Genomic DNA, 17,360 nt, shown 5'->3' with positions numbered 1-17,360 from the left:
ATTATTATTTGACTCTGCTGGTCATATATGAACGTTTGAACATCTTGGCCATTTACTGTTATAATCTCCACCTGGCACAGCCAGAAGAGGACTGGCCACCCCTCAGAGCCTGGTTCCCCTCTAGGTTTCTTCTTAGGTTCCTGCCTTTCTAGTGAGTTTTTCCTAGCCACCCTGCTTCAACATCTGCATTGCTTGCTGTTTAGGGTTTTAGGCTGGGTTTCTGTACAGCACTTTGTGACATCAGCTGATGTAACAAGGGCTTTATAAATACATTTGATTGATTGATCCATGAAACACACAGTCTGATCTTTCAGGTTGTTTTGTAAACTGTGTTTTCAAATGTATAAGTGTATGTTCGTAGCTTTGAATGGATGATTTCTAGGCCCACAACCACAGACAACACTCAAATACACTTGCACATCTTAGAATATTCATTTGAACTTTATATAGCTCATTATTTCCCTTTAAAATTATTAGACTTGTTGGTTGGATGATAAGCACACTGATCCATCCTGGCAAGGACTGTTTCCTTAGTTTTCTCTCTCTCTCTCTCTCTCTCTCTCTCTCTCTCTCTTTCGCTCTCTCTCTCTCTCTCTCTCTCTCTCTCTCTCTCTCTCTCTCTCTCGCTCTCTCTCTCTCTCTCTCTCTCTCTCTCTCTCTCTCTCTCTCTCTCTCTCTCTCTCTCTCTCTCTCTCTCTCTCTCTCTCTCTCTCTCTCTCTCTCTCTCTCTCTCTCTCTCTCTCTCTCTCTCTCAATTCCAATTCCAATTCCAATTTCAATTTCAATTTAAGGGGCTTTACTGGCATGGGAAACATATGTTTACATTGCCAAAGCAAGTGAAATGGATAAACAAAAGTTAAATAAACAATAAAATACATTTTAAACTCACACGTTCCAAAAGAATAAAGACATTTCAAATATCATATTATGTCTACATACAGTCTTGTAACGATGTGCAAATAGTTAAAGTAAAAAAGGGAAAATAAATAAACATCAATATGGGTTGTTTTTACAATGGTGTTTGTTCTTCACTGGTTGCCCTTGTGGCAACAGGTCACAAATCTTGCTGTTGTGATTGCACACGGGTATTTCACCCAATAGATATGGGAGTTTATCAAAATTGGATTTGTTTTCGAATTATTTGTGGGTCTGTGTAATCTGAGAGAAATATGTTTTTCTAATATGGTCGTACATTTGACAGGAGGTTAGGAAGTGCAGCTCAGTTTCCACCTCATTTTGTGTGCAGATAGCCTGTCTTCTCTTGAGAGCCAGGTCTGCCTACGGCAACCTTTCTCAATAGCAAGGCTATGCTCACTGAGTCTGTACATACTCAAAGCTTTCCTTAATTTTGGGTCAGTCACAGTGGCACTATGTACTTTCTGTTTGGGGCCAAATAGGATTCTGGTTTGCTCTGTTAAAAAAATATACATATTTCCAATATGTCAAGTAATTATCTTTTTGTTTTCTCATGATTTAGTTGGGTCTAATTGTGTTCCTGTCTTAGGGCTCTTTGGGGTCTGTTTGTGTTTGTGAACAGAGCCCCATGACCAGCTTGCTTAGGGGACTCTTCTCCAGGTTCATCTCTCTGTAGGTGATTGCTTTGTTATGGAAAGTTTGGGAATCGCTTCCTTTTAGGTGGTTGTAGAATTTAACGTCTCTTTTCTGGATTTTGATAATTAGTCTCTCAGCTCGTTCACATTTTTGTGGAAGTTACCTGTGGCGCTGACGTTTAGCCTGATGTATGTACATTTCTTTGTGTGCTCTAGGGCAACGGTGTCTAAATGGAATTTGTATTTGTTGTCCTGGCAACTGTACCTTTTTTGGAACACCTTTATTTTTGTCTTACTGAGATTTACTGTCAGGCCCAGGTCTGACAGAATCTGTGCAGAAGATCTAGGTACTGCTGTAGGCCCTCCTTGGTTGGGGACAAAAGCACCAGATCATCAGCAAACATTAGACATTTGACTTCAGGTTCTAGTAAGGTGAGGCCGGGTGCTATAGACTGTTCTGGTGCCTTCGCCAATTAGTTGATATATGTGTTGAAGAGGTTGGGGCTTAAACTGCATCCCTGTCTCACCCCAAGGCCCTGTGTAAAGGAATGTGTGAAACTTGTTGTTTGTGTACATGGATTTTATCATGTTTTTCCCCAACACCAGTTCCAATTTGTATAGCAGACCCTCATGCCAAATTGAGTCAAAAGCTTTTTTGAAGTCAACAAAGCATGAGAAGACTACGCTTTTGTTTTGTTTTGTTTGTTTGACAATTAGGGTGTGCAGGGTGAATACGTGGTCTGTCGTACAGTAATTTGGTAAAAAGCCAATTTGACATTTGCTCCCTACATTGTTTTCACTGAGGAAATGTATGAGTCTGCTGCATATACCACAGTAGTTATTGGGGTCAGATTTGTCTCCACTTTTGTGTATTGGGGTTATCAGTCCTTGGTTCCAAATATTATAAGATGCCAGAGCTGAGGATGATGTTAAAGAGTTTAAGTATAGCCAATTGGAATTTGTGGTCTATATATTTTATAATTTGATGTAGGATATCAACACCGCAGGACATTTTGGGATGGAGGGTTTGTATTTTGTACTGTAGTCATACAATGGAATTGGAGAATCCAGCGCATTCTGGTAGTCTTTAATAGCTGATTCTAAGATTTGTAATTTATCATGCATATGTTTTTGCTGTTCATTCTTTGTATAGAGCCAAAAAGATTGGAGAAGTGGTTTATCCACACATCTCTGTTTTGGATAGAAAACTCTTCGTGTTGTTGTTTGTTTAGTGTGTTCCAATTTTCCCAGGAGTGATTTGATTCTATGGATTCTTCAATTACATTGAAATGATTTCTGACGTGCCGTTCCTTATTCTTCCGTAATGTATTTCTACATTGTTTTAGTGATTCACCATAATGAAGGTGTAGACTCAGGTTTTCTGGGTGTCTACTGGTATCTACATTTCTATCTTAGGTTTTTGCATTCTTCATCAAACCTTTTGTCATTGTTGCTAATATTCTTTTGTTGTCTACTGGAATTTTTTGATTTGATAGGAAAGTCAAAGGTCAAATATACTGTTTAGGCTTTCTACTGCCACGTTTACACCTTCACTATTACGGTGAAATGTTTTGTCCAGGAAGTTGTCCAAATTGGATTGTATTTGTTGTTGCCTGATTATTTTTTGGCAGGTTTCTACACTACTTTCCTTCCATCTATAGCACTTCTTAATATTGTGCAGTTCCTTTGGCTTTGATGCCTCGTGATTGAGTATTGCTCTGTTCAGGTAGACCTTGCTGGGCTGACTGTGAATGCTCTGAGAGACTCTCTCTCTCTCTCGCTCACTCTCTCTTTATCTCTCTCTCTCTCTTTCTTCCTGTTTCTTGTTTGTAGGCTCGTTCCACCTGATCCACCTGATGTTTGATGACTATGTGCTGTACCTGCTGGAGTCTCTGCACTGCCAGGAGAGGGCAAACGAGCTCATGAGGGCCATGAAGGCAGAGGGTAGCACAGGTTAGTCCTCCACCCTGTCAACAACTACTACTGGAGCTGCTTTCAACACTGCTGCTACAGCACTGCATTACTTCTGCAACTATTAGTATTACTACAATCACAACAACAACAATTCCTACTACTACAACTACTACTACGACTACTGCTACAACTACTAGGGTTGCAAAGGGTCTGAAAATGTCTGGTAAATTTCCAGAATTTTTCCATGGGAAGTCAAGCCCTGGAATTTGGGGAATTTTTCTTAAATTCTTCAAAAAAGTTAGCTTATAACAGTGAACCTTTTTTTGTGGGATACACATAAGGCAATTCTAGGTATTGTGGCATATTTATGTTAAACTATCCCCAAGTCAATGAAATTGCAAACCTCTGCATGCACAGTGCATTCTTCCATCACATGTACAGTGCACTCTTCCATCACATGTACAGTTCACTCTTCCATCACATGTACAGCTGATTCTCAAGATCTTGCACACTAATGAGCTGCTATTGAGCTCACACTACTACACTGTCTGAGCCAAAGACTACATGCTTTCTGGTAAGTTTTGATTACAATACTGGGTGGGGTGAATATATTTTATAGAACATACATGATTCTTTGTTAACTAGTCAATAGTAGCCTACAGCAAAGTGTGTTTAAATCATTTCTAACTTGTTAACAATTTCTGCTAGTTAGTTTTTGCTACCATGTGGGTTTTTAGCTTGCTTGAGCCTGCTAACTGAGGAGTGTTAATTCACCTGTTTCCATACATGTTTCATTTTAAAACATTTATCTTACAAATTAGTTGTTTAATCTAATTGCTTAGCTATTTATCTGTACATGGAATTGTATTTGGTTCTTTTACTCATTTTTGTCTAATCCTTACAGGAAAAAGCCACGGGTACTATTTGATATGTGGAGACATTTCACTGCAGCTAATGTAGAAGGAAAAGCTGTGTACATTTGCAAATACTGTGCCAAATCATATGTGAAGAATGCAACAAAGATGCAGAATCATCTGGCCAAGTGCATAAAGTACTCTCAGCACGCACAACAAGCAACCTCTGCAAAGTCCATCTACTTCTATTCGAGGTGAAAGAAATGGGTCATTTATATCGATAGCAACAGCTCAAGGTCCTCCTGGAATCAGATTCTTTTGACTCAATGGAGGAACCTAGTCAGAGAAATACTGATGAATGTCTTGCTCGAGCTGGTTCACCTCTGATGCTCACACCTCTGATGCTTCTTCGCCCAGCATTCACCCCTCAAACCAGACATGCGTTATCTACTCATTTGCTGGATGTCGAGTTCAACAGAGTTCAAGTGAAGGTCAAGCAAATCATAGAGAAAGCAGACTGAATTGCAATCATCTCTTATGGGTGGTTGAATGTTCGTGGGCAAGGAATAATTAACTACATCACCTCCACCCCTCAACCAGTATTCTACAAGAGCACAGACACAAGGGACAACAGACACACTGGTCTCTACATTGCAGATGAGCTGAAGGCAGTCATCAATGACCTTGGACCACAGAATATATTTGCACTGGTGACAGACAATGCTACAAACATGAAGGCTGCTTGGTCTAAAGTGGAGGAGTCCTACCCTCACGTCACACCCATTGGCTGTGCTGCTCATACATTGAATCATTGAATCTCCTCCTCAAGGACATCATGGCACTGAAAACAATGGATGCACTCCACAAGAGAGCCAAGGAAATGGTTAGGTATGTGAAGGGTCATCAAGTTATAGCAGCAATCTACCTCACCAAGCAAATTGAGAAGAATAAGAGTACCACATTGAAGCTGCCCAGCAACACCCGTTGGGGTGGTGTTGTCATCATGTTTGACAGTCTCCTGGAGGGGAAGGAGTCTCTCTGCCGATATGGACAGCCCCATCAAGAGGATCCTCCTGGATGATGTATTTTGGGAGAGAGTGGTAAGCAGCCTGAAACTCCTGAAACCTATACCTGTAGCCATTGCACGGATTGAGGTAGACAATGCCACTCTGTCTGATGTTCAGACTTGCTTGCAGATGTAAGAGAAGAAATCCGTACTGCTCTGCCCACTTCACTTCTGCTCCAAGCAGAGGAAATTGCAGTTCTGAAATGCATCAAAAAGCTTGAATACTTCTGCCTGAAGCCCATATACGCCGCAGCGTACATGTTGGACCACAAGTATGCTGGCAAGAGCATCCTGTCTGGTGCAGAGATCAACAAGGCCTATGGTGTTATGGCCTGGATGAGGGCAAGGTTCTTGGCAGTCTGGCAAAGTACACTTCCAAGCAAGGGCTTTGGGATGGAGATGCAATATGGCAGTCGTGCCAACATACAGTGGGGCAAAAAAGTATTTAGTCAGCCAACTTGTGCAAGTTCTCCCACTTAAAAAGATGAGAGAGGCCTGTAATTTTCATCATAGGTACACTTCAACTATGACAGACAAAATGAGGGAAAGAAATCCAGAAAATCACATTGTAGGATTTTTAATGAATTTATTTGCAAATTATGGTGGAAAATAAGTATTTTGGTCACCTACAAACAAGCAAGATTTCTGGCTCTCACAGACCTGTAACCTCTTCTTTAAGAGGCTCCTCTGTCCTCCACTCGTTACCTGTATTAATGGCACCTGTTTGAACTTGTTATCAGTATAAAAGACACCTGTCCACAACATCAAACAGTCACACTCCAAACTCCACTATGGCCAAGACCAAAGAGCTGTCAAAGGACACCAGAAACAAAATTGTAGACCTGCACCAGGCTGGGAAGACTGAATCTGCTATAGGTAAGCAGCGTGGTTTGAAGAAATCAACTGTGGGAGCATTTATTAGGAAATGAAAGACATACAAGACCACTGATAATCTCCCTCGATCTGGGGCTCCACGCAAGATCTCACCCTGTGGGGTCAAAATGATCACAAGAACGGTGAGCAAAAATCCCAGAACCACACGGGGGGACCTAGTGAATGACCTGCCGAGAGCTGGGACCAAAGTAACAAAGCCTACCATCAGTAACACACTACGCCGTCAGGGACTCAAATCCTGCAGTGCTCGACGTGTCCCCCTGCTTAAGCCAGTACATGTCCAGTCCCGTCTGAAGTTTGCTAGAGAGCATTTGGATGATCCAGAAGAAGATTGGGAGAATGTCATATGGTCAGATGAAACCAAAATATAACTTTTTGGTAAAAGCTCAACTCGTCATGTTTGGAGGACAAAGAATGCTGAGTTGCATCCAAAGAACACCATACCTACTGTGAAGCATGGGGGTGGAAACATCATGCTTTGGGGCTGTTTTTCTGCAAAGGGACCAGGACGACTGATCCGTGTAAAGGAAAGAATGAATGGGGCCATGTATCGTGAGATTTTGAGTGAAAACCTCCTTCCATCAGCAAGGGCATTGAAGATGAAACGTGGCTGGGTCTTTCAGCATGACAATGATCCCAAACACACCGCCCGGGCAACGAAGGAGTGGCTTCGTAAGAAGCATTTCAAGGTCCTGGAGTGGCCTAGCCAGTCTCCAGATCTGAACCCCATAGAACATCTTTGGAGGGAGTTGCTGGGCAACAGCCCCAAAACATCACTGCTCTAGATGAGATCTGCATGGAGGAATGGGCCAAAATACCAATAACAGTGTGTGAAAACCTTGTGAAGACTTACAGAAAACGTTTGACCTCTGTCATTGCCAACAAAGGGTATATAACAAAGTATTGAGATAAACTTTTGTTATTGACCAAATACTTATTTTCCACCATAATTTGCAAATAAATTCATAAAAAATCCTACAATGTGATTTTCTGGATTTATTTTCTCATTTTGTCTGTCATAGTTGAACTGTACCTATGATGAAAATTACTGAGGCGCTTTCCCCTGTTGCCTCCATCATCATCCAAATCCCACCAACATCAGCCGCATCAGAGCACAACTGGTCCTTGTTTGGGAACACACACACCAAAGCACGCAACAGGCTGACCAAAACAACAGTTGAAAGATTGGTGGCCATCCGGGCAAATTTTTGTCTTTTTGAGCCGGACAATGAGCCATCCTCAACAAGGTTGGAAAGTGACAGTGAAGATGAGACCTCAGAGTCTGATGTTCAAGAGGTGGACATTGAGGAGGTCCAGGGAGAAGACAACGAAGCCTGAGAGGAAGACAACCAAAGCTTTAGTTTCTAGACTATCATTTTACAGATGTATGTTGAAAATGTTTTTGGGAGATGCGATGGATCAATGGAGATCATTCAATATTCCCTTTATTTTGTTGTTCAGTGAAATCATCCTACGTGAAGAGTCAACTCATTTAATTAAAGTTCAATTCGTAACTACATTTTTTTTCTATTGGAAGGATTTAATCATTTGCAATTATATCTACTTATGATAAGGTAAAATGTTTGTGTTCCTGTCTCCATATGGTATGGTAAATATATCCAATGCCAAAAACATCTACATTTAAAAAGTATTAATATTAATTTGCATATATTCCCGTTAATTCCCATATATTAATAATTCCCACGGAAGTTTTCCACCTCTGAATATTCCCCAAAATGTGCAACCCTAACTACTGCTACTACCTCTATTACTACTACTTTATAGGACTTTGGAATAACCTTTCCTGCTACCATCAGTATTGTTGCTGCAGCAACCGCAAATGCATTTTATCAACAAGAAAATGTACAGTACCAGTGAAAGAGTTTTTCTTTATTTTTATATTTTCTACATTGTAGAATAATAGTGAAGATATCAAAACTATGAAATAACACAGATGGAATCATGTAGTAACCAAAAAAGTGTTAAACAAATCAAAATATATTTTCTATTTGAGATTCTTCAAAGTAGCCATCCTTTGCCTTGATGACAGCGTTGCACCCTCTCTATTGACAATATTAATATTGAATGCTGTTTAGTACACTGACTCTTGAGGACATAAGAACCTGCTGTCTCTTTAATAGCTTATTGACCTCTGACTCCTTTAATAGCTGAACAAGAGGAAGAGATGATGCTGACGGAGACCACGCCCACCTCCACGTCCCCAGGGCCATTTTCCCCACCGAAGTCTGTCACCTCAGTTGGGGTCCCAGCCGCCAGCTCCCCCACCGCTGCCCAGTCCCCAGAGTACACAGGGGCCACAGCCACCACAGGTGAGAGAGACAGACAGCAACACTGGGGGACTGGGGAGGGTTGCTTGGATATAGAGCTATTACTATACTGGAGCTACAATAGAAGCAATGTCACTCGTCAGTGGTCATGTTCTGTAGGTAATGTTATGATCATGTCCAACATAATATACATGAATTAATACATGACAGTTGAATTAAATGGTTAATTAGAATGGGCCTATCCTGCCTGTGCTCATGCATTGGGTTGGTTTCTAAGGGTCACGGCATGGTAAATTCCTCTGTGCCAATCCATTTGTCTCTGTCTGTGTATGTGTTATGTGTGTGTGCCAGGCGCTGTTCAGTCATATACCTGGTCCCTTACGTACACAGTGACAACATCAGGCGGCACTCCTCCCGAGGGCGGACAGCAGCAGCCCTGCATGCGCAGCGGTGCACCCGTGCCCCCTCCCTCCTCCACCCATCGACTACCAGTCTACGCCCACAGGGACGAGCACGGGTGAGCTCTCATAGGGACGTTATGAGCTTACATAGAGGGGTTATGAGCTGTCATGGGGCTATGAGCTCTCATAGTGGACTTATGAGCTCTCATAGATGACTTATGAGCTCTCACAGGGGAATGCTGAGCTCTCATAGAGGAGTTATAAACTCTCATTGAGATTTTCCGATCCTTCAGAAAGTATTCAAACCCCTTGACTTTTTCCAAATTTAGTTGTGTTACAACCTGAGTTTAAAATGGATTAAAGTGAGATGTTGTTTCACTGGCCTACACACAATACCCTATAATGTCAAAGTAGAATTATGTTTGTAGAAATGTTTTCAAATTAATAAAAAATGAAAAGCAGAAATGTCTTGAGGCAATAAGTATTCAATCCCTTTTTATGGCAAGCCTAAAGTTCAGGATTCACTCAGTGAGTTTAACATGATTTTTGAATGACTACACAAACAATTATCTGTTAGATCCCTCAGTCGAGCAGTGAATTTCAAACACAGATCCAACCACAAAGACCACGGATGTTTTCCAATGGCTCGCAAAGGAGGACACCTATAGGTATATGGGAAAATATTTTTGAAAAAGCAGACATTGAATATCCCTTTGAGCATGGTGAAGTTATTAATTCCAAATCAAATCAAACTTTATTTGTCACATGCGACGAATACAACAGGTGTAGACCTTACCGTGAAATGCTTACTTACAAGCCCTTAACCAACAATGCAGTTCAAGAATTAGATTTACCAAATAAACTAAAGTAAAAAATAATAAAAAGTAACACAATAAAATAACAATAACGAGGTTATATACAGGGGTTACCGGTACCGAGTCAATGTGCGAGGGTACAGGTTAGTCGAGGTAATTTGTACAGTACTTGTAGGTAGGGGTAAAGTGACTATGCATAGATAATAAACAGCTAGTAGCAGCAGTGTAAAAACAAATTGGGGAGAGGTGTCAATGTAAATAGTCTGGGTGGACATTTAATTAATTGTTCAGCAGTCCTATGGCTTGGGGATAGAAGCTGTTAAGGAGCCTTTTGGTCTTAGACTTGGTGCTCTGGTACCGCTTGCCGTGCGGTAGCAGAGAGAACAGTCTATGACTCGGGGACTGGAGTCTTTGACCATTTCTTGGGCTTTCCTCTGACACTAGTATATACAGTTGAAGTTTACATACACCTTAGCCAAATACATTTAAACTCAGTGTTTCACCATTCCTGACATTTAATCCTAGTAAAAATGCCCTGTCTTAGGTCAGTTAAGATCACTACTTTATTTTAAGAATTTTAGTTCTTTCACCACATTCCCAGTGGGTCAAAAGTTTACATACACTCAATTAGTATTTGATAGCATTGCCTTTAAATTGTTTAACTTGTGTCAAATGTTTTGGGTAGCCTTCCACAAGCTTCCCATAATAAGTTGGGTGAATTTTGACCTATTACTCCTGACAGAGCTGGTGTAACTGAATCAGGTTTGAAGGCCTCCTTGCTCGCACACGCTTTTTCAGTTCTGCCCACAAATGTTCTATAGGATTGAGGTCAGGGCTTTGTGATGGCCACTCCAATACCTTGACTTTGTTGTCCTTAAGCCATTTTGCCACAACTTTGGAAGTGTGCTTGGGGTCATTGTCCATTTGGAAGACCCATTTGCCACCAAGCTTTAACTTCCTGACTGATGTCTTGAGATGTTGCTTCAATATATCCACATAATTTTCTTTACTCATGATGCCATCTATTTTGTGAAGTGCACCAGTCCCTCCTGCAGCAAAGCACCCCCACAGCATGATGCTGGCACCCCGTGCTTCACAGTTGGGATGGTGTTCTTCAGATTCCAAGCCTCCCCCTTTTTCCTCCAAACATAACGATGGTCATTATGGCCAAACAGTTCTATTTTTGTTTCATCAGACCAGAGGACATTTCTCCAAAAAGTCCAAAAGTCAATCTTTGTCCCCATGTGCAGTTGCAAACCGTAGTCTGGCTTTTTAATGGCGGTTTTGGAGCAGTGTCTTCTTGCTTGCTGAGTGGCCTTTCATGTTATGTCGATATAGGACTTGTTTTACTGTGGATATAGATACGTTTGTACCTGTTTCCTCCAGCATCTTCACAAGGTCCTTTGCTGTTGTTCTGGGATTGATTTGCACTTTTCGCACCAAAGTACGTTCATCTCTAGGAGACAGAATGTGTCTCCTTCCTGAGCGGTATGACTGCTGCGTGGTCCCATGGTGTTTATACTTGCGTACTTGTCTCGACCGTCGAATGAAGTAGACCAAAGCGCAGCGTCGTGAGCGTACATTTTCCTTTTTATTAGGATGATGTCGACAAAAACAATAAACAATACAAAAACAACCGTGAAGCTTAAGGGCTATGTGCCACAAACAAAGTTAACTTCCCACACTGAAAGGAGGGACAAGGGCTACCTAAGTATGGTTCCCAATCAGAGACAACGATAGACAGCTGTCCTTGATTGAGAACCATACCCGGCCAAAACATAGAAATACAAAAACATAGAATGCCCACCCCAAATCACACCCTGACCAAACCAAATCGAGACATAAAAAGGCCCCAGTCCGTCGCTGGAGGCTCCGGACTGGAGACCATCACTGGAGGCTCCGGACTGGAGGCCGTCGCTGGAGACTCCGGACTGGTGACCGTCGCTGGAGGCTCCGGACTGGAGGCCGTCACTGGAGGGCTCTTGACTGGAGGCCGTCGTGGGAGGCTTCGTGCCATGACTCCTCACTGGAGGCTTCATGCCATGGATCATCACCGGAGGCTTCGTGCCATGGATCATCACCGGAGGCTTCATACCATGGATCATCACTGGAGACTTCGTGCCATGGATCATCACTGGAGTGGAAAGACACACAGGAGGCCTGGCTCTGGGAGCAGGCACAGGACTCTACAGGCTGGAGAGACATACAGGAGGCACCAGATACACTGGGCTGTGGAGGCTCACTGGAGGTCTCGAGCTTAGAGATTGCACAACCCATCCTTGCTGGGTGGTTATCTCTGCCCTGCAAATGCGGGGCGCTGGCACAGGACGCACTGGGCTGTGCAGACGTACCGGAGACACAGTGCACAGAGCCGGCGCAGGATATCCTGGGCCGAAGAGACGCACTGGAGACCAGGCGCGCTGAGCCGGCACCATCCGTCCTGGCTGGATGCTCACCTAGCCCGGCAGATGCGGGGAGCTGGGATGTAGCGCACCGGGCTGTGAATGCGCTCCACCGCATAACACGGTAACTGACCAGTATGATGCTCGCCACGGTAAGCACGGGGAGTTGGCTCAGGTCTGAATCCTGCCTCTGCCACATTCCCTGTGTGCCACCCCCCCATTTTTTGGAGTGGCCTCCCGGTCTTTAGTGCCAGCCATGACCCTGTGTAATCCTGGGCCCTCTTTCTTGCTGCCTCCGCCTTCCTCGCTGCTTCTACCTGCTCCCATGGCAGGCATTTGGAAAGTGCTCCCAAGGATGAACCAGACTTGTGGAGGTTTACAATTTGTTTTCTGAGGTCTTGGCTGATTTCTTTTGATTTTCCCATGATGTCAAGCAAAGAGGCACTGAGTTTGAAGGTAGGTCTTGAAATGCATCCACAGGTACATCTCCAATTGACTCAAATGATGTCAATTAGCCTATAAGAAGCTTCTCAAGCCATGAGATCATTTTCTGGAATTTTCCAAGCTATTTAAAGGCACAGACAACTTAGTGTATGTAAACTTCTGACCTACTGGAATTATGATACAGTGAATTATAAGTGAAATAATCTGTCTGTAAACAATTGTTGGAAAAATTACTTATGTCATGCACAAGGTAGATGTCCTAACCGACTTGCCAAAACTATAGTTTGTTAACAAGAAATTTGTGAAGTGGTTGAAAAACGAGTTTTAATGACTCCAACCTATGTGTATGTAAACTTCCAACTTCAACTGTAGGTCCTGGATGGCAGGAAGCTTGGCCCCAGTGATGTACTGTGCCGTAAGCACCACACTGCAGGTCTCTGACCTCCTCCCTATAGGCTATCTCATCGTTGTCGGTATTCAGGCCTACCGCTGTTGTGTCATCAGCAAACTTAATGATGGCGCTGGAGTCGTGGGTGAACAGGGAGAATAGGAGGGGACTAAGCACGCACCCCTGTGGGGCCCCAGTGTTGAGGAATAGCGTGGCAGACGTTTTGTTGCCTACTCTTACCACCTGGGGGCTGCCCGCCAGGATCCAGTTGCAGAGGGAGGTGTTTCATCCCAGGGTCCTTAGCTTAGTGATGAGCTTTGTTGGCTCTATGGTGTTGAGCGCTGAGCTGTAGTCAATGAACAGCATTCTCACATAGGTGTTCCTTTTGTCCAGGTGGGAAACGGCAGTGTGGAGTGTGATTGAGATTGCGTCATTTGTGGATCTGTTGGGGCGGATTACTTATTGGAGTGGGTCTAGTGTATCCGGGATGATGCTGTTGATGTGAGCCATGACCAGCCTTTCAAAGCACTTCATGGCTACTGACGTGAGTTCTATGAGGCAGTAATAATTTAGGCAGGTTTCCTTCCTTGGTCTGCTTGAAACATGTAGGTATTACAGACTCGGTCAGGGAGAGGTTGAAAATGTCTGTGAAGACACTTGCCAGTTGGTCCACGAATGCTTTGAGTACACGTCTAGGTAATCCTTCTGGCCCCGTGGCTTTGTGAATGTTGACCTGTGTAAAGGTCTACATCTACTGGTGCTCTACTGCATGCTCCAGTGTTGCTTGCCTCTAAGCAAGCATAGAAAGTGTTTAGCTCGTCAGGTAGGCTCGCGTCACTTGGCAGCTCGCGGCTGGATTTCCCTTTGTAGTCCGTTTTCGAGCCCTGCCACATCCGACGAGTGTCATTGCTGGTGTAGTAGGATTCAATCCTGTATTAACATTAATCCTGTATTGACACTTTGCCTGTTTTATGGTTGTTTGAGGGCGTAGCGGGATTACTTATAAACGTCCAGATTAGTGTCCCGCTCCTTGAAAGCCGGAGCTCTAGCCTTTAGCTCGATGCTGAATTTTCCTGTAATCCGTTGCTTCTGGTTGGGATATGGTTGGGATATGTCAGTGTGGGGACGACGTCGTCGTTGTACTTATTGATGAAGCCGATGACTGATGTGGTATATTCCTCAATGCCATTGGATGAATCCCGGAACATATTCCAGTCTGTGCTAGCAAAGCAGTCCTGTAGCGTAGCATCCACGTCATCTGACCACTTCCGTATTGAGCAAGTCACTGGTACTTACTGCTTTAGTTTTTGCTTGTAAACAGGAATCAGTAGGATGGAATTATGGTCAGATTTGCCAAATGGAGGGCGAGAGGGAGCTTTGTATGCGTCACTGTGTGTGTAGTAGAGCTTTTTTCCCTCTGGTTGCACATGTGACATGCTGGTAGAAATGAGGTAAAACAGATTTAAGTTTGCCTGCATTAAAGTCCCCGTCCACTAGGAGCGCCACTTTTGGATTAGCATTTTCTTGTTTGCTGAACTGACAAGGTAGAAATCTGTCGTTCTGCCCCTGAACAAGGCAATTAACCCACTATTCCTAGGCTGTCATTATAAATTAGAATTTGTTCTTCACTGACTTGCCTAGTTAAATAAAATAAAATAAAATAAAAAATGGCCTTATACAGCTCGTTGAGTACGGTCTTAGTGCCAGCATCGGTTTGTGGTGGTAAATAGATGGCTATGAATAATATACGTACACTGAAGTTGCTTACCAAGACGACATTGAATGTTCCTGAGTGACTTAAATTGGTTTGAAAATCTATGGCAACAACCATATTGACAGAGTCTGAAGATTAAAACAATTATAATAATATAATAATAATAATATGTTAATATGTTACAATCTAGGTGTGTAAAGCTCTTAGAGATTTACCCAGAAAGGCTCACAGCTGTATTTGCTGCCAAAGGTGATTCTAACATATATTGACTCAGGGGTGTGAATATTTATGTTAATTAAAAAAATGTGTATTTTTTTTGTAACATTTCTACAAACATGTTTTTAAAAATACTTTGTCATTATGGGGTATTTTGTGTAGATTGTAGAGAAAATAATATGTTTAATCAATTTTGAATTTAGGCTGTAACACTGTGGAATAAGTCAAGTGGTATGAATACTTTCTGAAGGCACTATATCTGATTTCTTACTCAAAAATAGACAGAAGACATTTAAAGTACTACATTAAAATTGTTGTCATTTAGTAGACGCTCTTATCCAGAGTGACTTACAGTAGTGAGTCCATGCATTTTTATACTGGTCCCCCGTAGGATTTAAACTCACAACTCTGGCATTGCAAGCATCATTCCAACTGAGCCACACTGAACACATGATGTTGACCTGTTTTTGTGTACTCTCTCCAGGTTTACTGGGAGCTATAACTACGGGAGCTACTCTAACCAGCACCCCCACTCCATCCAGAGCCAGTACCCCAGTCTGGCCCACGAACCAGGCATCCCTGCCCCCCTACCCTATCCCGCCTACCACCGCACCTCTGCACAGGTCAGTCCCAACTTGGACTCCCAATCACAAATCAGGCCATAGCACCTACTGTACATTCACCTGAGGATTTACTAACGGTGTACTGGATGGAATTACAGTGGAGATAATTCAGTGACATTATACTACGCACGTCCATTATACTACGCACGTCCATTATACTACGCACGTCCATTATACTACACATGTCCATTATACTACACACGTCCATTATACTACACATGTCCATTATACTACACATGTCCATTATACTACACATGTCCATTATACCACACATGTCCATTATACTACGCACATCCATTATACAACACATGTCCATTATACTACACACGTCCATTATACTACGCACGTCCATGATACTACTCACACCCATTATACTACACACGTCCATTATACTACACACGTCCATTATACTACGCATGTCCATTATACTACGCACGTCCATTATACTACGCATGTCCATTATACTATGCACGTCCATTACACTACGCACGTCCATTATACTACGCACGTCCATTATACTACGCACATAGCCTTATATAAGTCTCTCAGAGCACACACGAGATTTGGTTTTAGGTGCCGAGATTGGCTTTATATTTACTCAACACATTAAGACCCTTTGTCAAACTTCCAACATACTGTATATCTTTATGGCCTGTTTGATGATGGTGACATTTAGCCAGAGTCTACAATTCCTGCTTTTTTACACTGTTCACCACACCTGCTAGACTTTGTTGGTGGCAATAGTTGTTCTTGGCTTGGGTCCTGGAGTGGACTACATGGTATTTCATTGACGTCAGAGCAGAGTAGGAAGAAAGGCAGTGCAACACTGTATCAAATCCATTACAAAGAGACTGTTCAAAATGAGGCTGTCTGCTGGGTTATTTGTATTATAGAAAAGCCTGGAAATCACCTAATCACCATAGTACATCATTACAGAGGTGCAAGAATCACTGAAATATTAGGCATTGAATCAAGCAGAATGAATCAGAAGTCATGCTAAGCTATGAACATTTTTAATGTTGATTCTTGTTTATTTTTCTTCAACATGCCATTATAATGACCTCCCTCTCATATCTATCCACTTATATCTATCCACCTCCCTATATAATCCCAAAGAGTGATAGTTTATTCCCGGTTGGGCTGTAGGCGGGACATAAATTCCATCCTAGCTTTTGTAAGGTTGAATTTTTCACAGGCAGTAAATCAGAGAGGAATGTTAATATGAACAGGAAGTGAAAAGGAGAACAGGGCTTGTTAGTATGCAAAACACATTTTATAGTGTTGGTGCCAACAGTGTGGCATGCTCTGGGGATAGACAGAGGGAGAGAGGGAAAGAGAGAGTTAGAACTGGTGTGGCACCATGAGTGGTTAGTTAGAGCCAGGAGAACATTTACCCTGGTGCGGGTGAGAGAAAGAGAGAGAGAGAGAGAGAGAGAGAGAGAGAGAGAGAGACTGAGCAAGAAGGTCAACAGAAGAAAAAAGAAGAGTAGGAGCAGGCTAGAGGTTGGGAGGTGCAGCAGCAGGGTGGTGGTGGTAATGGTGGTGGAGCTCATACACTGTTAGCCACAGCAGTGAATGGTGTGAGTTGACCCTTCTGATGGTAATTTCCTTTAAAGGGCCCTCCAGCCTCCCTGTCTTTGTAGTGGGAGGAGATTCGCTGGGCCTCAGCAGTCGGAATCCTCCTCTCCTCTCCACACCAGCGGAAGCAGCAGACAGTGGGAGGTGATCTGGCCGGGGGCCCAGGACCCAGCCCAGAGGGGCCCAGCTCTGGGATCCACTGTGCATCCCCTT

The 17,360-nt window shown here is 43.0% G+C and overlaps 1 protein-coding gene across 2 annotated transcripts in view; it reads left to right on the top strand.

Annotated features, from left to right (window-relative positions):
• The window catches only part of LOC109866822 (transcription factor RFX4-like), a 36,658-nt gene that overhangs the window by 16,287 nt on the left and 3,011 nt on the right, over positions 1 to 17,360 (top strand). The window contains exons 14-17 of one of the 2 annotated variants that reach the window (XM_020455672.2): positions 3,384 to 3,503; positions 8,447 to 8,608; positions 8,918 to 9,083; positions 15,431 to 15,569. In XM_020455672.2, coding sequence (XP_020311261.1) covers positions 3,384 to 3,503; positions 8,447 to 8,608; positions 8,918 to 9,083; positions 15,431 to 15,569 — 587 coding nt within the window. The remainder of the gene's footprint in view (positions 1 to 3,383; positions 3,504 to 8,446; positions 8,609 to 8,917; positions 9,084 to 15,430; positions 15,570 to 17,360) is intronic. The other variant, XM_031802124.1, reaches the window with a different exon arrangement.

The sequence above is a fragment of the Oncorhynchus kisutch genome, linkage group LG22, assembly GCF_002021735.2.
Source record: "Oncorhynchus kisutch isolate 150728-3 linkage group LG22, Okis_V2, whole genome shotgun sequence".
NCBI classification, from domain to species: domain Eukaryota; kingdom Metazoa; phylum Chordata; class Actinopteri; order Salmoniformes; family Salmonidae; genus Oncorhynchus; species Oncorhynchus kisutch.
Note: the sequence above shows the minus strand (reverse complement) of the source record. Positions and strands in the feature narration are given on the sequence as shown.